General features: G+C 35.7%; 1 protein-coding gene across 2 annotated transcripts in view; it reads left to right on the top strand.

The window, feature by feature from the left end:
• Positions 1-25,183, top strand: part of LOC131425250 (uncharacterized) — a 166,111-nt gene that overhangs the window by 122,408 nt on the left and 18,520 nt on the right. The window contains exons 1-2 of one of the 2 annotated variants that reach the window (XM_058586986.1): positions 11,700-12,752; positions 16,752-16,844. In XM_058586986.1, coding sequence (XP_058442969.1) covers positions 12,708-12,752; positions 16,752-16,844 — 138 coding nt within the window. In that variant the 5' untranslated portion in view covers positions 11,700-12,707. Of the gene's footprint in view, positions 1-11,699; positions 12,753-16,751; positions 16,845-25,183 lie in introns of those variants that run through there. The other variant, XM_058586984.1, reaches the window with a different exon arrangement.

Below are 25,183 nucleotides of genomic sequence, written 5' to 3'. Positions count from 1 at the left end.
GCATGCATACAGGCAAACCCGACTAGCGTACGTTTTGGTAGCGTACAGCCTCCATACCAAGCATCAACTGGAGCCAACTTTTAGGCTCCAAACACAAAACCGGTTCCTCGTGCCTACAACTTCTTATTCTTGTTTACGTTATAACTCTTTCCAATCAAGTTTATTTTCCCCGCGGCGGCTACCGCAGTTCAACCACCCGCTATCCAATGAGATTTTTTTTTTCGTTGCTGTTGGCTTTTAGACATAAATTTTCAATATCATATTTTTCGATTATTTATATGAGCTGAAACTTAAGCGACTTGTTCGGATGGTTGAAACGAAAAAAAACGAAAACAACACATTTTGGAGTCTTAGCGCGTATGCTGACTTCTCAAGCACTGGTATATCCAAGCAGTCTGGCATTAGCTCAATTCCAAAATTGATGATGCAGAACGGATTTTGAGACGGAAAAACATTTACGTCTTTCTTATTGGAAGATTAAATATGATAGCGAGTACAACGTCAATCTGGCTTTGACTACCGAACATTTCCAATCCTTTGACCCGCTACAACGAATATATTATAAGATATGTTGGGCGAATGTCTGATGTTTTGATTCAATACATCTTTTATAGATAACCTGCATAAATCAATCATTTTTCCAATCTTAATTCTAATATATTTGTATCTTCTCGGTTCAACCTGTTGCTATCGCTAAATTTATGATCTCCAACACGTGCACCTCAATTTACACAGCATCCAACAGATTGAAGATCCTTTTAATTCTTCAAAACCGATTTTGCAAAAGACGTAAAATCGTTGGCCTGCGCAATAAAAATATCCATTTGTTTACCTTTTAGGATGATTAACATCGTGCACACGGGAAGGCGTTTCATTGTCTTTGGCTAATAGCCTCCGCATATGGCCGTAGTAGAATATGATCCATACTTATGTCCATTAGTAATACGGACGACGGTATTCCAAGGAGGCAAAGATTGAAGATAGCCGCGAGATCGAATCTCGGTAATCGACGTCGACGACGTTGGTCGTGTGGTCGTTCAAATCTTCCACTAATGGCTTGTTCACAGTGTCATAAAAAGGTGCTGCTGTCCGTTAGTCAGACTATCGTAGATTGTCAGAATCTATAATTTTTTGAATCCTTTGGAGAATTTTTGTTTTGTGAAGTATCGGTTGTAGGCGAAGGATGCACATCGACAACGGGTATAGGCGGATTAAAGTTGTAAAATTAATGTTGTGTTAAATTACTCTTTTAAGCTAAAAACATTCGAAATGTGTTGCTGCGTACGAACACATTTGAATATTTATGAGTGCAGATTCTTTTTAATATGATTGTTTGGCAACCGAAGCTAAAATCAAGGGTGTCCTTTACCTCATTCTTTATGTTTATAATCGGCTTTTAATAAACCCATTTCCTGAAGATGACACAAAGTTAGCAATGAGTTTTGCAAGAATAATATATTTCTATGATCAAAAAACTCTGCTAAAATCCATTTTGGTCACAGACCCTCCTTCTGAATAAGAATAAAATCCACCCAAATTTCGTAATAATGTGATCTCCAAAACTGTTTTTGAACAACTTTTGCCAATTGTCAGGTGCGTATACAAGGAAGGAGTTCAAACCCCTTTCGAAACTTGAACAAATAATTGTGTTATGAAAACTCTTCTCTTTAAACATAACGAATTTCGCTGTAACCCGAACAAATGTTGGCAGAACCTTTTTATTTAAATGGAAATTTCTGGACATAAAGAATTTGTCTCAAAATGTCACTTTACATATTTTGTTTTTTTTTTTTCAAAATTTATCCAGACTGTTTTTTGAAAAGAGCGAACATCGTTAACCAAATACTGTCAAAAGTTACAGTCAAAAATGATAAATCCTAAAAAAAAGTTGTATACTAGTGATTTCCACAGAATTAGTCATAGTTTTCAATAAAAATACAGTAAAAATTGTTTTTATAAATTTTAAATCGATTTACAAAACAAACTCATGATTTATTTTGATAAAATTTTGTCCTTAGATAGTCGATAAAATTCCCTACCAACCAACATCATACATTTAAGAGAAAAAAGTTTTTCAAACAAAAATTATTTCTTGTCGAAACTGAATATTTTTATCTAGTACATTTTTATTAAAAACTAAATTGAACTCAAAGTCATTATCATCCAAGAAATCAATTAATCTCAATTTGGGAGAAAATGTCACCGAATACCCTATTGCTAGCTACCCGATTTTGCAGAAAGTATCACTGTTAGATAAAAATCCTCCTTTTTCCTCTCAAAAGGGCAATCTTACAATATATAATAAGGTTGGTTATGTAGGGACAAAATTTTATTCAAATAAAGAATGGCGATTTTTTTTGTAATTTTACATTAAAATTTTGAAATCGATTTTTTTACTGTAAATTCGATTAGTAATTATTGCAGAATTTTCATTCGAAAATTAGACTTGTTTTGAGAACAACACCAGCACAACAATTTTTTGAATGATTTGTGATTTTCCAACACTAGTTAATTGCAAAAAAATTGGTAAAAATGTCTAGTCCTTTTCAAAAGATAATCTAGATTAGTTTTGGAAAAATAAAGTGAGCAAAGAGGGTTTTTTGTAATGAAGTATATATGCTTCCAACTTCCAACTCGGTTTTCAAAATTTAAAGACAATTTACTAAAAAAATACCACTTTTGAATTCAATGAAACTTTATCCCAAGGTAGTTTATTATGTTTTCTTCCAACCGTCCATGTATTGTAAGGCGGGTAGTTTCATGAAAAAAAAATTAGAACTAAAAGTTTTTCTTGTCCAGAAATGGACAATAATATTTGCAAATATCGGGCAACCAGTATTCTGTGAAATTTCCTCCAGAAAGTTTTATTAAAATTCGCGAATATTTTATTAATTTTTAATAATATTTAGCGCGAAATTCGTTATATTTAGGTCAATTATATAATGAATACTTTTCAACAAACGACTTCAGGCATTTCGATTTTATTTTTATTTGATTTAAAAAGTAGCAGACATTAGAAGATCTTTTTTTGATATATTTTATTTCAAGTGCCTACTAAGTTATGTTATATAAATTTCCATCGAAAGTTCCTATAATTGTAGGAGATGCAAATGCTTCTTGGTGTGATGCCGTTGTTATTAACTGAACCTCTCTATCTCCGATTTCGCGTAATGGCACGATGCCAGATCCACCAAAACAGATTGTCACCTTCGTGAGAGGGCAAAGATATTTCTGGAGGTAATAATATTAGACCGTTGATGATGCCGGTCGTTATGTACAGCTTGCTGAATTTACCGCAACTACAGATCGCCAGCCACACCAAACACTGTTTAATAGATTTGTTGGCCTTCTTCTTCCAGAACTTCTCTGGTGCCTTTAGGCAGAACTAGCCAACGAAAAACTCCAGGCCTGGGATCTACTTGGCGTCCGCTTTAATATTCGTCTCGTCTTCCATTACGATACACTTCGGCTGCACCAACCACTCGTGGTACAGCTTTCTGACTTGACAATATGTATTTGCGACTAGTGTGCCATTAATATTCTTGTTGCTAATCGATTATTGATCTACTGTATATAAGCTAATCGATTATTGGTCTGGTGGTGTAAGATTCTAAAATTCGCATATGGAGCTAAAAGAATTTGTGTGCTCTTAAAGAGCTATCGAATTACCAATATTAATGCTTACTGGTTACCAGGGTTCGGATGTAAAATTTACGTTTCTTATAAAGAAATGCTAAACAATCACTGTGAGAACTGATGATGTAACCGAATTGCTTACCATTCGACTCAGTTCGTCAAGATCGAAAAATAAACTCTGTGTCAACGTCGATGTATTTAACAAAAATATGCCTAAACCGATTTCCTTAAATCTATATTTAGTTTCCAAAGAAAAATAATTCCGCCACACAAACTGCTATTGAATTAATCCAGATCCGATATATGGTTTCGGTATGACGGGTTCTTGAATGCGGTCGACTAGAATATCACGAAAATGAGCGAAAATTTTCAAAAATAATCACTGAACTGCTTCAGTGTGCAGAGCACGATACCAAACAAATTTTAAGTGCTTTACATTCCATAAGATGCACATAAATGGAGCGTCGCTGTTCACGCAAATTTACGTGCAAGATCATGTAATATTGTGTGATTTGAAAATTCCACGACATGAAATATTTAATATTAAATACTGAGAGACCGACCGCCGCTACCACTTGAACCGAGAATCATTGGATCAAAAAGTACGTTCGTCAATCGACTGAGCAACAGAAGCACTCATCTGCTTTGCTGGCCGAATGGAAATTACAGTCGAAACCAGTAAAATTCAGTCTCATCCAACATTAAGTCTTTACAAATGGAACTTTACATCATTCGACAAATCAGGTCTTTATGAATTACATCGTATGCGGGATTAGGTTATCTGTAAAATTCAACTTTTTTTGTGTGAGGTTTCAAATTTGTTTAATTTTGTATGATCATTAAATTGATTACCAAAACAGCTCACTTGTGTTGTAAAACCACCAGTTTCCGGTTCCGGAAGCACCGAGCGTAGTGGTCTATTAGTTCAAAATGACACTCACTTTGATTTTTCAAAAATTGTTGAACTGTTTTCTGTCTTTTTTCTGATGGGTAGAAAATCGTCAGTTTGGTGCAAAACGTGCTTTGCAGAAAGCATTAACTTTACGGCTGCTTAGCGGTTTGTATTGAACCGTTTGGTGTCGTTAGCTGTTCAATATAAACTGCTGACGGGCTGATTAATTGAAGACGAGAAGTGAAAATATGTTGTTTTGCAAGTAGAATTGACTTTCCGTCTGTTTAGTGGTTCATATACAACCAGGAGACGGCAAAACGGAGTTGAAGACGAAATGTCGTAATATCGATCAATTAACCGAGTAATCGATTAGCAACTCAGATTATCGAGAATTATACAGTTGATTAGTTTGAAACTAATATTCGATTATTAAACTAATCGAAAATTTTATAATAAATATCGAATAATTAATCGAGTAATCAATTAATAACCCAGATAATCGAATTAAATTTGTATCGAATAGTTTGAAAATTTTACACGATTATTGAATAATCTAGTAATTCGAAAAATCTCATGAGATACCAAACCCCTAAAGGATAAATTTACTTGTTTTCATACCACAATCAAGAAACAGTGTTTAGAACGAATAAGAATATTTTTAAAACATATAATGTTATATTTATGTTGGCTAATTTATGAAATAATTTCGAAATCTTTGACCTAATAAGAAAATTTTTCTGATGAGCGAAAAAAATAATTGAATTTAAAAATAGGTCAATACATTTCCTTTTTAGCATTACACATTAGTACCAAATGCAACAGATGTTGCTAAAATTTAATATTGGTTATGTGTTTTAAGACATTCTGGAAAAGATATAGACTCATTCACGAGATACACTTTACACTTTCGAATAAATGAAAACATTTGTGCCTTACATTATTACAAAATTGGTACGCAGTTCATTCCATCTGGTGCCGAAATTAATTATCTTCGTTTTTGATTGCCTGTTTTCGTAGATTTAAGTATATACCGCCCTAAACCGAGATATAGGTTGTGCTGGTTTAGTTCCACAGTAATTCATTATTTTTTTTTGGAACTAGCGCCTGAGAACTTTTCGCGTCAATTGTTTCCCCGCTCTCGAATGAAACTTGCTTCACTTCGTGTGGACAAACACGGCACGCGAGATGCAAATTTTCTACTCTTCTTTGCTGAGCTTTCTTCCATTTCAACAGGTCTGTTGAGTTAATGTTTGTTATTAACAAATCCAGTTATGTAAAGTACTTCTTAAGAACATCGATTTTTGTGTACTGTTGTAGACAGATTGACGATGTTTTTATCTATCATTTTTGCGTATCACAACCAATGAAATTGTACACAATTCTATAGGTATCGAACCATCAGAAAAAAAACTCCTGTAACAATAAGCCTTTTATCGGAGGTAGAGAATTTTTAAGCAATTTTTTGTTATAAAATTACTTGGTTCGGGGAATCTATATTGCACAACTCGTTCATTTAGTTGAAATTCGGCCAAACTGGTATATTTTTTTGAAGAAATAATCAAGGTGTTTAGATACATACAATATCACAATTCCAACCATTTTAAGATCGTTTTATCTTTCCGACAGCACGGAAGAAATACAAAGAGTAATTTAATCGACAGATCCGAGAAAGAGCACGTGTCCGCAAAGTACAGGTTATTTTGACGCAAGGTGATACGAGAAGAGTTGAATTTTCGTTAGCGCATCTGCGCAACGGTGATATTTCGCAACACGTGAATGTGTGCTCCGCTGTTTTCAGTATTTATCTCTATAATCAGCACCAAGTAGATCCCGAGCAATTCACCTGAAACTTCATGCATATATACAATTATCTCCTTACGTTTCGCCAGCTATCATTTCACCAGTAGGCACACAAATTGGGTACCGCATGATAAGTCTAGATTAAGCTCGGCACTTTCCATGATTGCCGCTGTAACTTCTCTGTTGATTGAACCACCCAGTACTTCTGCTGTGTGCCTTAGTTAAACTGAAGAGTTAATCATGAATGTGGATCATATTGATCCGATTTCACATGACATACAAACCTTAACGTAGAAGAAAAGAAAGGTACGTATGTACTGACAAGAATCACACGCGAAATTTTTGTTTATTGGAGGTGTTGAATAATTGCATTTGATTTTGCGCTGTCATAGACTACTGTAAATCTAAATAAATGTAGCTTTTTCTAATCAGGGTACAGTGTCCGGCAATTGAAGTTCAAGATTCAAGCAAACAGATAACATTTTATTTCAAACTGATTGAATTTCAACCTGTGCGTCCTTAAGTTTAACCACTCGTCGCAGGTGATCGAGAAACGCATCATCTGGTTCACAGGTGCTCTTGCAGAATATGATTCCAGGTTGCCGCCAGGTGTTCAGGACTGTATATGTTTTGGAGCAGTCTTCTTCTTACTCCAACATATTCCAGATAATGAAATAGGTAGAGTTTAGATTCTACAAAATTGTCGACGTTTTCGAACGCGAAATAAATCCTGGAAAATTTTCCACAATCCAGAGTTTAATTCCATTTGTGAGCCCTGTTGGAAAACTCAATCCCCTGAACCAGAATAACGATGTACCCTCGATTCGATGACGTTCTGTAGAATTAGTTCTCGATGTGAATTTTTGCTTATCTTGATTCCTTTAGGGACAAAACCAAGTCCGACCGTCATTCCGAATCAACCATCGATTTAGGTTTCTGTCCAACTGTGGTGAAAAATTTCTCGTCGGTAAATGCTCCAACCGGATTCTCTTCATCAGCGCCAAAACAAAGCGACGATGGGTCGTCCAATACAGTTTCTTGTGCAATGCAACAATGACTGTATAAATAATGGACCCTGGAGTGTAACAAATAGTTTTAATGAGCACTAATTCAATATTTTTTATTCTTTTGTAAATCATTTTATTTTGCTCGTATTTTGTATTAATTAAAACCGTTAAATTAATTTAATCATCTGAAAAAAGGTAGATCAGGCGATATTTTTGCTGATTGTGCGTTATTCAATTTCATAGTGCTTAGTTAAAAGTTCAAAGTTCAAGCGTCAGCGGCTGTTGAAACATAGTACTGAAACATTTGAAATCGGAAATCCCAGACTCTTTTCGGCACGAAAGCTCGATCCTTTCTCAAAACTAGTTCCGACTCCTCGACTAATTTTTCTCCTGTTGACACTAACTACGTATTTAGGAGCTAGGGAAAAGCACAGTGGAGCTGAGATTTTAATTCTCTTTCTCCAATAGGCATAAAACCTTCTCATCTTTTGTGCCTACAGGTAACATTTGTCCAACTGGTACATCTTAGGTTGGTACATCGTAATCTGATCTATCACACTAACTTCTAAAAATATCTATTTGTCCATTAAAACATTTAGTGATTTGTTAAGTAAGTAAACTTGATACCTGTAATTCAATGTTGCTTTGCAACCAGAGCTTTTGTTGGTCTTGGTTGAGTTTATGCTTACACCTCTTATCTGTGTTTTTAGCACTACCACGTTGGTTTCTTCGGTGAATTCCAAAATCATTTATTGTGATTCTTACGGGTATGATTTCGGCCCAAAGGAAGGAGACGCTTGGTATTATTTTTAACTTTTTACTTTTTTATTTATGACTTCTGGTCAGTCAGTAATTTTTACTTTTTTCGGTATTTTAACGATATCAAACTAACTAGAGATTATAAGAGGAGAAATAATATGAAATCATAGAGCCATAGTACTCAAGGAAGAGCAAGGATGTGAAGAATAAAGTGCGGAAAATTGAGACGTGACAAGGGTCATTTAAGTAAGCAGAAGGCTTCTCGTATTTAAACTTTTACCTTCTACCAGAGGAGTCGAACTTAGGCATCTTAAAGATACGAGTCATCCGAGTCTCTGATATGTCAGAAAGTAAAGGCAAAGGCAGAATGTGACAACTTCTCGTAACTTTACTTTTGCCGGTTCGGACAGTAAATGGCAAACGACCTTTGCCTTTACTTTCTGACATATCAGAGACTCGGATGACTCGTATCTTTAAGATGCCTAAGTTCGACTCCTCTGGTAGAAGGTAAAAGTTTAGATACGAGAAGCCTTCTGCTTACTTAAATGACCCTTGTCACGTCTCAATTTTCCGCACTTTATTCTTCACATCCTTGCTCTTCCTTGAGTACTATGGCTCTATGATTTCATATTCTTTCTCCTCTTATAATCTCTAGTTAGTTTGATATCGTTAAAATACCGAAAAAAGTAAAAATTATTTTTAACGAAACAGTGTGATTTTTCTTCTCATCTAATATCTTAAAAAAATGGACCATCGGCAAAAACTCGCCAAAACTCGACTACACAATTTTTGTAATCAAAAGATCCACAGATTCTGAAAAAATGACTTATTTGTTGCTTGAAAGTATACGAAAAACTTTTAGTAACTATAAAGTACAGAACAAGCCTCGAGGGAACTTTCTCGCTTCGTAAAAGTATAGGGGAAAGTGTTATAAGCCGCCCCTGCTAGCCAAAATGCCCGTTTCTTACGCGTTCAAGACTTTTCTGAACCAAAGTTTTATTACTAACTCTATCTTTTCGTAGGATCTTCCTGCTATGAATGTTTGGTAATTGTCGTATGCTGGAAAGTATGAAAAAACTGAAAATTTCATTTGGCAGCTTTGGTAATGAATGTAAGGTTTTGCTTCGACGAAATAAGCGTTTTATATTTTCATTTCTTTGACATACTGATTATCTCAAAACAGTCACTTTATGGACATTACAAGAAGCATAATGCATAATTGTTGTGGGGTAAAATGTCTCTTGTTATGTGTCAGCCACTGATTTGTAGTGAGACAAATTTTACGGCTGCTGGGGCATTACGTCTACAGCAAGCGAAAAAAACTAAGAATGTGGTCGTTTTGGATAATGTGTTTATATCAATCAATACTCATCTTTTCTATTGGAATCATTGAAAAGTATGTTCCTCCGCCGCATTGCAATGAAATACTCACATTCTCAAGGAAAATAAATTAATACACTTGGAAATATATCAATGTTTTTTTGAGGGGGTATTTTTGATTTTTTCGTTTTGCGATATTCTCCTAACCAGAGATCATTTTTTTGTAGAAACAGACAATGAAAATTATAGAATGATAGTACTCAAGGGAGAGCAAGGATGTGAAAATATAGAACGGAAAAGAGAGACGTGACAGAGGGTCATTTAAGCAAGCAGAAATCTTCTAGTAACTTCCGAACCTGCTCGGATAGTAAATGGTAAAAGACCTTTATCACTACTTTTCGACATACTAGAGACTTGGGTGATTCGCATTGTTCAGATGCCTAAGCACAACTCCTCTGGTAGAAGGTAAAAGTTAAGTTACTAGAAGATTTCTGCTTGCTTAAATGACCCTCTGTCACGTCTCTCTTTTCCGTTCTATGTTTTCACATCCTTGCTCTCCCTTGAGTACTATCATTCTATAATTTTCATTGTCTGTTTCCACAAAAAAATGATCTCTGGTTAGGAGAATATCGCAAAAAGAAAAAAGAAATATTGACTACTAAACTTAGTCGTTAAAAAAAGAAAAAAAAATGGTATTTTTGATTATAATACTTTACCCTAGCAATGTTTTTCAGGAGCTGTTCAGTTGCGTGATCTTTCAAGAGTGAAAATATTTAAAGCCTGTTTAGAACGCAAGTTATGAACATTGTAAGCTTAAGCCAATTCATTCCCTTTCCATCTGAAGTTCAGGTTACTTAGGGGGTTTCAGGTTGTTTGAAGATTAGAAAAGCAAAATAAAACTTCAATTCATATCATTACATTTCATACACGGTGAAATTGTTTACATCGTTTCTTAGTTGTCGCATCATTTCATTAGATCGTTTCAAGGAAAAAAAACCGTTTTTTTTCTCGAGAAAATCAAAGTAGTACACATAATGTTGTAGTCATCAATAAAATATATTATTTTAAGAGTTTTCAATCAACAATTTGTTAACAGAATTAAAATGTATGAATGTCTTTTTTATTTACTAGGTTTAGATTCAATTATTTAATTAAACAATCGTTATCCAGACGTATCCAATTCATATTCGGCAATTATTCGGTTTCCATTAATCTGGAATATTATTGAGCATTGCTAAACTTTCGCACAAACATTGCTAGAGATCAAAATGCTATTTTGGGCTGACAATTTAAACGTTATTTATTACAACAAACAGTGAAACATTATTAATCGAAAACATTCTTCTACGAAACAGACTTCGACAAAGTATGAAAAACTAATTCAAAAGCTAAAATATGTTCATTTTGAATTCAAAACACACGCCATAGACTTGCAAATTGCGAATTTGCGGCGATAGGCATTTTAATCAACTCAAAGGGAAGCCCAATCAGACCGCGGAAAACCAACCGTTCGCGTCTGGCGAAAAATTTAAATGCCAAAGAAAAAGGAAGCAAAACCTCGGCAAAATAATTTGGAATTCATGACCAACATCATACACAACGAAAAGAGAATGAAGAAAAAATGAAAAAGCCATGGTATAAACTTAAAACTCCCTAGAAAGCCTTCTCGAGGAACCCAGTAACTGGTCAGCTAACAAAGACAACTCCGTAAGCCTCAAACATGGTGGCCAATGGTCGAATAGTCAGCTTATAGCGGACTTGGACTAACACAATCCACTGGACAATTGTACCTCTAATAAGATACAGCCCGTGGAAGCCTAAAGAAACTACTACCGAGAAAAGATTTAGATTCCTCGTTGATACAACGAAGCCACGAGTGGTGCTTTATAGAAGCACTATAATTTTCATCGGGAGTTTTGAAATCCAAGGCATTTAAATGACTGGCCCCTTGGGGGCCAAAGCGCTAACCCGAACCGAATTATACAAAGCCCGAAGACAGTTTCGCTTCGTTCTGAACAGTGTTTCCATATTATTTTTGCACCAACAAAGCATACTCATCTAAGCAGTTTGTACGATACATTTGTTATCTGACAGCCCTGCATATAGACCAGCATGCATGCTAGCAGCAACTATCCGAATGAAACCCGAATACGAAGTAATCGGGCGACGGCATCTTCGTAAACCAGCCGAAGGAAAACCGGTCGCACCTGCATTGTCCGTATACCTGAACCGGCGTATGTTGCGTCTATGCTTGCTGTTTCTTACTCAGTACCGAAGTCGCCAACATAAACATAAGACGTGCGGAGAACTGCTCTGCGCAAGTTTATTTTTTGACTCCTTCTTTTACCAGATCCAATTGTACCCACAGTGAAGAGTTGTATGTGGCACACAGAAAGCGCGGGCTGTTATACCGGTCTATCCAGCTCCTAAATGTGGGCTGCCCAGTAGTGCTGGCCGTGATTTTTGTTTGGTGCGCTAGTGATTTCAACGCTTGAGCGGCGACGGCGTGGGTGATCAACGATCGAATCGTCCAGATTCGGCTGGCCCTGAGGCCCGGTGTCCTAACCAGAGTGACTAACCTGTGATGCATGACATAATACGGCTTGTATGGAGCATCATCTACCTATTTTCACTTGACTAATAGTATTTTGGTGTGCGAAGAAGCATCCGCTCATTATTATAAGTTTGTGGTCATCAAATAAACCCAAAAGAAGACGATCCTATGAGAACCTTCGAAAAAAAACACAAATAATTAACATAACGCATGTGAACAAGTAATAAAAAGCACAAACGCGTGACAGTGAAGAACCGTAAACAGAAGTTAGAAACAGTCATTTTCGAAGGGGAGGACAAGTGCAGCGGCGAACAAGTGAGCAAACCATTTTCGAAGGGTTCCATTCTGTTGTGCAGTGAATTGTTTATATCTCTAGACTTGGATCTTTTGTGCCAGACGGTGATGACGAAGCAGAAGGTTATTGCTGCGTGAAGAAAAACTGAATCCCCGAAAGTTTAGTGAAATAAAAACGAAAATGAAAAGCAGGTGTTGAATGTATATTAGACTGAAAGACGAGGGTCAAGTTCCCATTTTTTTAAGTTTTGCCTGAAAACAGTTTCTGCAGATGTTTCGATCAAACATGACAGTTGTCAGAGCGAAGAAGATGATCCAGTGGATCAACCTAACATAGATTTAAGACTGTCAATTTATTAAACAAATCAGAAGAAGGCTTCCTTCTTACCAGTACTGTACCGTATTTTGAAGCGAGGATCACGCTCGTATGCAATAATTCAGAAAAATGCACACCGTTGATAACATTGGTGCTTTCTTCCAGACCTGCAAGGTAAATATCACCTTTCACCTGTCGCTTCCCGTAACACCAAATAACCTCCTTTCTCACGCATGCATGTCGAGAGTGTGATAAGAAACTTATTTGAATGTATGAAGCATGCGCTTCGCAGATCAACAACTCCGTCGCCAAATAGCAACACACTTCAGAAACGAAAGGAAAAAAAACAAGCTATCGTAAAGCAACGTACGCTTTAACTTCAAGAAAACAAGATGGCCGCCATCAGATCAGTAAGCGGCGTTGCGCGCCTTGGCTTTTCTTACGACTTGATGATGGAAACCGCTTGTAGGAACGGTGGGTGGCAAAGAAAGATCACAATCCCTTGGCTTACGACCGAACGCCAAGCATCCGAGTAGGCTGCTGAAGCAAAGAAAAAAGAAGCGATGCCAATTATTTTCTTATTGGTTTTCTGTAGTGCTATTTAATCCCGCAGGTTGGGTGTAGGGTTTGTTTATAAACATGTTTGTTGCGTGTGGAAGCCTTTCGTGTTGGATAGCGTACAAACTTCTTATTAGGTTATAGAATAGCGGTTTTACCGGTACTTTTGTGCCCCCGAACTAAAATTGCTTTAAAATTTCTTGCGATTTAGATAATGCAGAATTTTATGTTTCAAAAAAACTGATTTTCGAACATTTCAATAATCTGATTTTTCTCCTCCAAACATTGATGGGTATTTTGTGTCGCTAGCTTGGTAAATCCAAAACGTCTCAAACAACAGAATGCAAACTCATCTTTGCAGTGATAAACGTTATCACCAATCTTTGTCTAGATGACTTGGTCGATGGTTCAATGCGAAGCACTGTAAAGATTTATATCAATAAACTGCGAAGTTTGTTAAAACAAATGGTAAAGTTGCGCATCGGAGTTACAAGGTTTATATTTTGAAACATAACTCTTCCTTTTTTATTCAACCAGAATTTTGTGCTTTTTTTTCAAACAGTTGTGTACAAAATCAAACACAATTTTTTTAGTCGATTAAATGTATTCCTTATTTTGTGTAGCTGAAATATCAGCCAATACTTCTAGTAGGTAATAATGGAATTCACATAAAAATTGAATAAAATTTACCAGGTATGAAGTTATCGTTTTTATTTTGTTAAAATAAAACACATATTTTGGATAGGAAAATAATAGGAATTTATTCATAGTATTGACCTTTGATTGACCACCTTTCTGACAATAGAAATGTTCGTCTTTTGAAGCGAACCAATCAAACAATGAATTTTTGACTTCTTCGTAGAAATCGAAGTGCTGCTAAGCTCCATCGATGAAAACAAATGGTAGTCGGAAGTGGCCAAGTCAGATGAATGCGGCATGTGGAGTAGAAGCTCCCAACTAAGCGGTTAGATTGTATCCTGAACCGATTTTGCTTTGTGCAGGTACATTATTGTGCAACAAAATCTCTTTCTTGTTTTTTATGGCCCATTCTAGCCGTATTCAGATCGATTCATAATTCAAATTGATCATTTGTTATCTGTAGTGATTAGTATTGAGAGTATCACTAGATTTTAGAAGCTCATGATACACAACTTGTATTTTCCACATTTTCGAAGTTTTCGCATAGTCTTTCAAACGGTTAGTAATGTTTGTTAATTGCAATATTGAACATTGTTGCGACTCACATTTGACTAGAAGTACCATCTTTATCCAATATTGCTTGCAATTCTGTGTTCAAACTTTTTTGATGGTCTTCCACGTTTTTAATTTTTCACGTCCATATCATCAACTCTGAACCGTTCAAACCAACTTTTGCATGTTGCTTCTGATAGAGCATGATATGTCTCAACAAGCATTCCATGAAACTTTTCCGCATTTTTCATAAAATGAAAATAAGAAATTAATGCTTTCAGCATTTAACACAATGAAAATATATTATGTTGTTTATTCAATGACTTGATGTATATTAAATATGTTTGGCAGATGTCATACCAACCAAACAAAAAATAAGACTCGTTTATACCAAACGTTCATTATCGACACATTTGTATCTTAATGCACACTTTATAACGGTATACCTGATGTTTGTAGCTACTCCATGAATGATTAGGTGCAACTATAGTCGTAACCTCCTGTTTGATAATCCATAATCTGATTGATTGACTCTTTTAGATTAATAGAAATGTGGGCCAAACTCATTTGGAAATATTTGTAGCTAAAATCGTAAATATAGGTTATTGAGATTTGCCGACGAAATTTATCGTCTGTTTATTTGTGATACCGAACATACTAAAACACAGAAAACCGATTTAGGAAAATACATCTTTAACTCGATAATTTATTTAAACTATTAGGATCTAAAAAATCAAAAAAAGACATTTTCGCTACAACAGATTGGTAAAATCATTTAAGACGCATATGAACGCAATGCATTAATGAAATGAAGTCACACCAACAGAATGGTTTGAACGCCTCTAAATATTTCTTTTTATCAATTTTCCACAGACACTCAATAATGAAATGTGACTATAATGTTTCGCAAAATGTTGCTAAGGACTAAGGACTAAGGACTTAAGTGTTATTCATGGTTACAAGTTTGATTTCAAGAATTTCGAAGGTCTTAGATTTCATTTTTCGGATTGCTAAAAATTTCGATAATATAAACTCCTTGAAGACGCTTTACTGTAAATAGTCCGATCAACGTTCGAATATGCAATTTATCGTTTGGTCACCTCACTATCAAAACGATATCGATTGAGTCGAAGCTTTTCAACACAAGTTCATTCATTGTCGCAGTCTTCGTTCGTATTTTATTTTACGATTTTCCCACGCTATACCATACTACGGATATAATGAACCTCAATATGTGTCTTTTATGTATTAGTTACCCTCAGGATTTTGATTTTCATCTATCTCTCTCTCTCTCTAAATGCGATATAACGATTATTCTATGAAAACTTGTCTATTCATTAATGTTAATTTTTCAACTGGTTTAGTAATATTTCAAGTCCAGATTGTATTTATTTTACTATGTTATGAGCCTTTAATGTACCTATTGGATATTGTAAATCTGTTGGTAGGAAAGAAAAGGAGGTTGAACCTCAGCGAATGGCCTTTAGGTTGAAACCCATCATTTACCCTGGTTACATAATAATAATAAGAGGAGGTTTCGTGCCTGTTTGACATGATGCTTAGAAAATTTCAGCTTCATTAGACTTTTCTCTGCTGCCAATAAATATATAAATGAATAAAAGCACTTGCAAAACTTCCCCACTAGTTGCCCATTTCTCCACTGATACTAGTAGACAATACACGATCCAATATAATACAGGTTTTTGCTTGAAATATTTTGAAGTTACATTGAAAATTTTTACAAAACGTGCATTTTGATACAAAATAAAACTGCTGTTTTCCAAAAATTAAGCATATCATGCTTTGCATAACCAATTTGAGTAGAACATTTCGCTTGAATAATTAATTTTTAAATTTCATAAATTTATTGTAGATTTCCGAAAAAAATTAAACCGAAATCAACTGGTTTCGTTCGACGATGTTCGCTTTCGAAAATCGTTTCTGTCAGACTGTATGGCTTTGGATCGTTGAAATATTCACTATCCGACGAGATGAAGCAACGAACAGTGAAAAACAACCAGAAAAAAGAAGCAGGAAAAAGACATGAATAAGAAAACCATTAGAGCTTCGAGCACAGTTCCTATGTTTTTTTCTCTTCTGTCTTTCTCCAGACTTGGTTAAAGTCTATATACTAATTCTTTGGGGTTTCAGTTTTCTGAAAATAAATCAGTACCCGTTATCTTTAGGGCAATGCACAACGTTGTGTTGACGTCATGGTTGTATGCGTCTTTTTATTGCACGTAAAAAGTTAGAATTAGCAGCTCTGGAATACTGAGTTATTCACGGAATGTGGGGAATTATAATCGCTGCTGAATTTGAAAAGTTTTGAAACAATATCACAGTTTCTTTTTCTAAGTATAAGCAAGAATTCACATCAGTGCAAACATTATCTAATCAGTACTATTTCTGTCATTCGTTCTACAGGTTCTATGGCATCTCGATGCGTTCCGACGATCATTCCGGCAGCTCCAGAGCCACGTTTGCGGTGGACAGGACTGTATTTTCTGCGCCCTGAAGGTAAATTTCACCATTTAACTGAAAAAAAAACAAAATCATCAAATATCCACCGAAGAAGATTAAATCAACATCATCCAACAACAATCGAATTTCTCAGCTTTACTCATAGTGTGGTGACTGTCGAAAGCGACGAACCCGTTTACGAATGTTTACTTCGCGATAATGGCACAGATTGACAGACATAGCACTTGACTTGAGTACCCAATGCAGATACTCACCAAACAGGTTCCAGCTGAATTTTAATGCTGCCAAAAATTGTAAACTGATATTTGTACTGTAGCACATCGTGAAAGTGGCAGTCAATCATGTGTCGTATATTTCATGCAGAATTTTTTTCTTTTGTTTTCAATCGATCGCATTTTACATCTAATAATCTGTGGAGGCAACAGTCGGGTGGTCAGCCCTCCAAATTAGTTAAACTATAGTGAAATTTTTCTCGCTTTTCCGTTTCGGCGACCGTGGACCACCGATCAACTGTAAAACAAAATCCAAACATCAGTGCAGGGCTTTGCATGACAAAACGACACCGAAGCCAGCGAAAAAATTAATTCATCCGATTTTGTGGTATTTATTGACACTCCCTTTCATTTTTCTTCTTTTTTTTTCTTTCTGCCTGTATGTGGCCTGATAGTGTGTCGCTCGGTTAGTACGACTTTCACTCGAATTCGGTAGTCTGTGTGGATTCAACCAGATAACCTGTCCTAAAGGGAAAAGTTTGATAATAGATAGCGATTATATGTTGATGTGGTTTTCTATAATCGCTTGTTCAAACAAGGTTTGGGGGATTTGAAATTGATCATGCAATGTTTGATTGTTATCTGTTTGATATATTTAATGATAAACGATACATTTCTTGCCCAAAAGAATTAAAATGTTAAGGTGCCAGTTTGAAGCTGGAAGATCATTTATTATATAAAGCAATAATTTTTATTTGACTTAAACCAAAGCTGTTAATCATAATTTGAATAAATTCCTAATAAATGAACATTTTTTTAAATTTCCATCAAGCATCCGGTTTAGCTACGATCTCCCCTATTTGAATATCCGTTTTAGATAAACATTTACAAAACTTGGTGGGGTTCTAATATCAGCCGTATTACTCCATCGTGATGATACATGCCGGCATGCTGGTACTTCAAATGTATTTCTATTGTCCGGTCGAATGTTCAATTCCCATAGATATTCCCATAGTTGTTCTATTGGTTTCCTTGGTGATACCAATCAATTACGGATGTTCATACGACGTATTATTGGAAAGTTTGTTGTCACTATCTATCCACTCAGAAAACCACTGCAACTGTCATTTTATGTGACATGCATAAGACAGTTGTAGCAAAATATTTCTCCTGAAATTTGATATATAAAAAAAGAGCTAGCTTTTAGAAAAGTAAACTAAATGTGCTCCAAACTTTGATGATTATTATATTTGTTCTCAGTGAGAAGAGCATAGGACTTATTGATGATGATTCCATTTCTCTGCCCATTAGATCTTCGTATCGCACCTTTTTTCAATTATTTATTTGATTCATTGCTTCTAATGATTCATTTAAAATATATAATATATTTTAGTTATTTTATTCACTTTATTCATTTTATTTATTTGGTTTTGGATCAGGAAAGAGCCAAATTGAATGGGCCTCTCATAATCAAGCTCTTCATTTGACATAAAACTACCCTATCGTCTTCGACTCATCAGTGCCTTAGCAGTTTATATTGAACTGCTAACAAAATTCAGCAGTTCAATATGCGGTTTAGCATCGGACATAAATCTATAGCTATTTGGAAAACACTTTTTGCTATTGAACTGAAGTACAATGTCTAATAGCAAATAGAGCCGAAACAAATAAAAGTGAATTTGTGCACTTGACATAAACTGGGAAGCAACTAACACAAGCTATAAATGAAAACAATACTGAGCTTAATTTGAAAGAGTTTTTACGTTTTTTTGTACTATCACTCTAAATGACAGGTTGCAATTTCATACACACTTCATCCTATATTTCTGGAACCGGAAGCCGGATCTGGATAAAATTCTATATCAACTTATGCGAACATAATACTTTTCATTTAAAAAAGAGTTTTCGAAGATCGGTCTAGCCCATTCTGGGAAATGGGAATGGTTTCCGGTTTGAAGCACAATAGCACTTTCCCGGTAATTTCGGAACCAGAAACGATGATCCGGTATCATTCAACGTATTTGGTCATAAACTAACCATACCTGCCTAATTGAAAAATTATACGACTATTTAAATGTATTTTGTTTGATTTTTCCGTGTCATGTATAAGACACGCTTCTGAAAATAAATTTTTCATACTTATCAGCCTTTAATTTCGGAACCGGAAATCGTATCCGGATGAAATTTGATAGGGTTCTATGGAATTGTAAGACCTTTCATTTAAACCTAAACTTGTGAAATTAGATGTGCGGTCTCTGAGAAAATCTAGGTAATTTTTTTATTCATTTTGCACATTTTACTACGTAACTCCGAATCCGGAAGTCGGATCCGGATTGGTCAAGCAATCTCTGATAAAATCCAATGAACTTATTTCGATTGTTTGCATATTTTACCGCGTTACTGCTGCACCGGAAGTTAGATTCAAATAAAATTCAGTTATAGGCTATGGGACCAAGAAACCATTTAATTCGAATCTAAATTCTTGAAAATCCGAGAAAATCAAGTGCACATTTTTGTTACATGCACATATAGATACCCATACACGTACACACAGACATTTTGCATCCTCGACGGACTTGGCCTTCCTGACTTCGATTCAATAATATGAAATACAAAATATAAACCCAAGCATCTTAGATACTTTAGGAACTGTGTATTCGATTTGATCCTTGAAATTACGTTATGAATGCGTTGAAAATTATCTTATTGAATTCGCACTAATTAGAGAAGATGTTCAACTACTTCTACTAATAATAAATGTTTGGTGATTTATTTTACCAAAATCAGCAGAAAAGTCAGTCGACTTGTGGTCGTGCCCTCGAGTGCTTTAATAAACAACAAATTTAAAAGTGTATCTCCTTATTTTGTTTTCTACCATGGAATAACTCTTCTAGTATTAGATGTAGTAAAAGTTATTTGGCATACCATATATCGAATTTTGTGAGTATAAGTTGTATAGGTTCATGAATTCATCAATATGTTCCGTATACACAATGTCACCTATGTTAATATCTACTTCTTTACTTTTACTCAAAGACAATATTTAAAAAAAAGGAGGAAAAAATGCAGTTGTCTGTACATATATAGGGTAATGGTATTCATCTCAGCTCCAGTAGTAATCTCACAATCGAAAATCATTAGTAGAGTGAGATCTGCTGTCTCTGACAAGGGTGTGATGAAAATAGGTGCATTCGCTTTGATACAGCAGTAGGATTGCACAATTTTCGATTTTTTCTGCAACATCGCATTTCAAAATTAAATTTATGTTTTTAATCACAATTCGTTGATTGAAAGTCGAGTGATCAGCAAAATAACATGGGGATCTACTGACGAAATGACTATTGGTAACTATTGGTTATTTTTTCCATCTGTAATCTCAGTATAATGTGATTATTCTGAAAATAATAGTTTTTTGACTTGAGGCTCCATAAAACGAGTCTAACGATGGAATCAACCCTTAAATCCATAAAAATTTCAATCGAGTATAAGTTTTCCACATGTGGGGTCATTTTCGATGCAACTACATTTAACATTTCTGGGCCACCAATTCAAACATTTTCGCTTTCAATCAAACTTCTCGCAACTTACGTACACACGGCAATTATTGATTTAAGCCAATTTCGTTTATTCCATCTCTGCTGCCAAAATAATCATCCAAACACAGCTTATTATACAATCAAAATCGATGTTGTTGGAAAATCGACCAACTAATTTAGACATCATCATATTGCCTATCTTTAGGCGTTTGTTTATACCTGTACATTCGTCCGCACTCGCAACCTTCTTACTCCATCGGACAACAAACCGGATAGTTTATCAGTTTCTTCTGCTGCCTTTTTCATTCCGCTGTGTGCTCAGTCTCGATCTTGAATCTCGGTCACCCCAGTAATACGCTGGTCCTCTCGAGCGCAGATCGTGGAAAGAAACTTACCAACTACATCGTTTGCTGCTTTGTGTCTCGTATATTACTGTAAAACACCAATACCACGGCAAACACGTCTTACCTTTCCGTCTTGTACCCTCTTTCCTAGAGGGTAGGTATTATGTTTTCTGCCTTACTCCTGATCCGTTCCTTCACCAACACCAACGGTTATGGTTGATTTGACCCCCTGAGTGTGCTTGATCTCAACGCAACTAATATCTTACACAAACATGCAGGTATCTTGGCAGCACCGAAGAACCATTAGAGCGGCCCACTATGGATAGACCGAGAAGATTGTACTGGGAAGCCAAGGTAAGAAGAAGTGGACAATAAAAAAAAGCGCTGCTACAAAACACGCAAGTGTCGTTCTACCTGGCGGTTTTAGGAAACCCGGGCGCGTTTGCTCGTGCCTGACAAAACTGAAAGTCAATATTTGTTCGACGGTGTAATATCAGAAAAGATGAGCAACCGGCCTGAAACAACGGCCGTCATTCATCTATTTCAAAAGCTGTCACATGCCCTTTATGAAGCCTGATAACAGCATCTAGTTATGCGTCGCGGCGAAGACAGACAACTGGTTAGGTAATTCGGTTGATAACGCACACTTACTAATCAGACCGTCCGTCCCTACCCGAAGTCGGTTGCGGGCGGCACACGTTTTATACTCAACCATGGCTGCTAAACCAGCTAATATTTGCTAATACGGCATTAGATTTTCTTCTTTCTGGCTATTACCGGATCAAAAGTGGGCAAGGGTTCGAGAACATTTAACAGACCAACCGGAACGATGAAAGGTGCTAATTCTAACGTCTGAAATAAGATTTTCCTCTTTGTTTTGTAACTGGTGAGGCTGAACAGAAGTAATTTGATTTCTTTAATGGAGCGAGAGTGATAATCGAAATGTGTATTTAGCTTTTAAAAGTAAAATTAACGGATGCTAAAAGTGTCGCAAATGTATGTACCCAAATAAATATGATTAGAAGAGGGTTCGAATTGTTTTCAAAGAAATTTGGGAACGCCTCATGGATGATTTTTAGCCATTTGTACAAAAAAGAAGTCAATAGCGTTTGTTGAAGATTCTTACTCATTATTGAACATTCTCACTACAACACGAATAATGGAATTTGTGTTTGACAATGCTAAATATCTGCGTATTTTACAAACCTCCCATAAAACTTCTTCTTTTGCAAATTGTTCGACATTCTTTCGGTAAATCACGAAGACAATGAATGGATACTTGATCAGGAGCTGAGCTGACACTGCGACAAACAATCCGCTAGCTAACTATTGTCTGTACAACAATTTCAACGCTCACGAAACATAACAAGGTGATTGATAGTTTTAACGAAACACATTTTCTATTCAATTAAGTTCTATTTAACCTACGTTGAGCGTTCGCTCCTGGACGCACGACTTAAAAATGTACATGTAAAACCACCACAAGAACCTGTTGCTCGTTAGCTAAGTACGAATGTAAGGCACGAAAGCCACGAGCTAACCATTGGGTCTTCACTCTCACCATATGTGACATTTGAGGAATATTGATGATTGTCGTATAGTATTATGACTATTTCAAATCGAATCGTACCGGTGTACATTCTAACACGATGTGCTATTGAATTGACGGAGGGAAACATCTATAGAAGGAAAAAAACATGTACCTAACTCCTGTGTTCCACCAGCGGCATAATTCAACGACGTGAAAACATAAGTATTCAGTTCGAGGTGGGGGTGATGTGAAATGAAACTGAATTTTAAATTGTACAATTCGATTCCATCGTTGGTTGGATCTTTCTGGTATATGCTGAATTTGTCTACTTTGTGGCTTCTGCGATTGTAATTACCTATCAAAACAGGTACCCAATACCAATACCCAAACTAGATATTGATCGTACTATTTTCTGTAAAAATTTCGTGACATGATCTTGCTGCGGATTTACCACACGCTGTACGTTTTGGTTAATTTAGTCCGTTCGCATCTTCAATCTATTCTCACGTAGCCTGCTGCCCTTGATTCGTTTTGCTTAGCTCATAACTTACAGATGTACACAGGATCAGTTTGTTTGCTATCGTTTTATACTTAGAGAAACATGCTTCAAACCAGCTTCAGCGTCCCATGTTGCATTGGGTGAATAGAAGTCGTGACTCTGAATGTCGCAATCACCATTCGCGAAAGATCATAGATACACGTTGAAGATTCACCCGTCGTTTGATGTGCACAAATGCCAATGCAACGACACAAGCAAGCTCATCTGAAGAAACAAACTTACAGCTCTTGTGAAGGTACCTGCACTAAAGGGTACTTCTTGACGATAATTTAAACTTTTATAGAATTGCTTTCATAGGACTCAGTTTGAAAGGTAAATAGTAGTAGCAGTAAGAAAGTTAATTTACCTAAAAGGAAAACGAAATTTCGATGACGCTAGACGACGAACCTTTCTGACGTCGCCAAGTCATAAATGACGCTAACCAGAATTCACAACAGAAAAAGAAAGAGGGTTCTCCAGACGTGTATCCGGAGGAACGTGTCTTATCTGATTTCCTGCCATAATTGCAGTGTTTGATTGTATTTTTTTAGCATGGGCACCGGATATCTGCACTGATAAGTTTGACCTTCCTTTGAATATTCACAAGTATTTGTCAATACAGTTTGTGTTTTTTTGCAAATAATTTAACGGGAAAAAAACTTAACTTTTCGTTTTTCAAACATGTTAAATGCTATTGATTCTCTTTCTAAACATGTAAGCTTCAGAAACCGCGAACGAAATTGAGAAGAATATGGTAAATATGACAACTGTCGTGAGAAAATAAATCTATTCAATAATGTCAGCTGCCTGAAACGAAAAGCTCTAAACGGATATCAATCAAATCTGTTAATTTTTCTGTAACATCTCGATTTTCCGGTCAGTTTCACTTCGTTTTACCCACCGTATATTGGAACAACTTAACGACGGCTTAATGGTTGTCATTTCCTGTCAGGCCGATAGTACCAAAAACTATTTCGTCCTTGCTTAGGTAAACGAAATTCAACTGTTTTCTTGTTCAACTCATACTACAATTAAAATTTTTTTACTGCCTTCCATTCTTGAAATTTGAGTTGTAAGTGCATCCGGTTTTGTTGTTTCTGGTACTTGACGACGTATCATAAACGTAAAATCTAGCGTATTTTGGGTTTTGGCATTTTCTATAGACAAATCGCACTTTTACTATTTCGCACAATTTCTCAAAAAAGTGTCGATGATCAAATGTAATATTTTTACTAATACTCTAGGTTTTGGAAATGTTGCCGAATAAGCAACGTAAACGTTGTAGTTTTTGTGAATTATCGGTATCTGTCAAATTCGGCTCAATGAAAAAAATGATTCAATGAGACTATTTCAATAACACGAGAAAGACATTATCACATTATCGACATTTTTTCTTGCATCACATTACATTACATTACATACCTATTCTTGAATATTGAGTTAGTAATTTCAGTTTCCACAGCCTTTCACAACAGTTTTTTTCAGAAACATACGGTAACGGCTCCAGTAGTCATCTCATATATGAAACCCATTAGATATTCTGTTTCTGTGCCTTAAATTGACCTTAAGGGAAAAAAGAAAATAGGTACGCTTCGAGTCTTCGTGTCACTATAACAGAAGTATTGAATAATTTTCGAACTATTTATTCTGTAGTATTACTTCTTAGAGCCGAAACAAAAATATTGTATCCAATTTTATCACAATTGGTTGATTGAAAGTAATCGACCAAATATAATGGCGACTTTACTAATGAGATGACTGTTGGTACAACAGCTATATGAATGAAGATTGCCATATATCACATTCATTTTTATCAAGTTGATCCGTCAAAAATAACGGTAAAATACAAATCAGTTCAGTTTCTAAGCTCAATCATCTAATACATGATTAAAAGAGAATTTTGGATTCCACGAAAAAAAAATGTGTTGATAAACTGGATTTTGAAACACCCAAATCCGCTTTACGATTAACTCTTTTGGGAAGAATGCATCCATGAAATGCCATCTCTACTTTAGTCCAATTATTCATTACTCTTATAATACCCTTTCCAGAAAGAGATAATTCTCAGATTAGTTAAATCCAATCTTCATCACACCAATTCTGTCTTCTCCGTGAAGTGGTGACAAACTTGCGCGCCAGTGCCGCGATCCTTCACAAACCATTCTTGAAGGTGCGATGCACCATTGTAACCAGTCAACAATTCGATCGATTTGT

The sequence above is a fragment of the Malaya genurostris genome, chromosome 1, assembly GCF_030247185.1.
Source record: "Malaya genurostris strain Urasoe2022 chromosome 1, Malgen_1.1, whole genome shotgun sequence".
Classification (NCBI taxonomy): Eukaryota; Metazoa; Arthropoda; class Insecta; order Diptera; family Culicidae; genus Malaya; species Malaya genurostris.
This window is presented reverse-complemented; position numbering and strand designations above follow the sequence as displayed.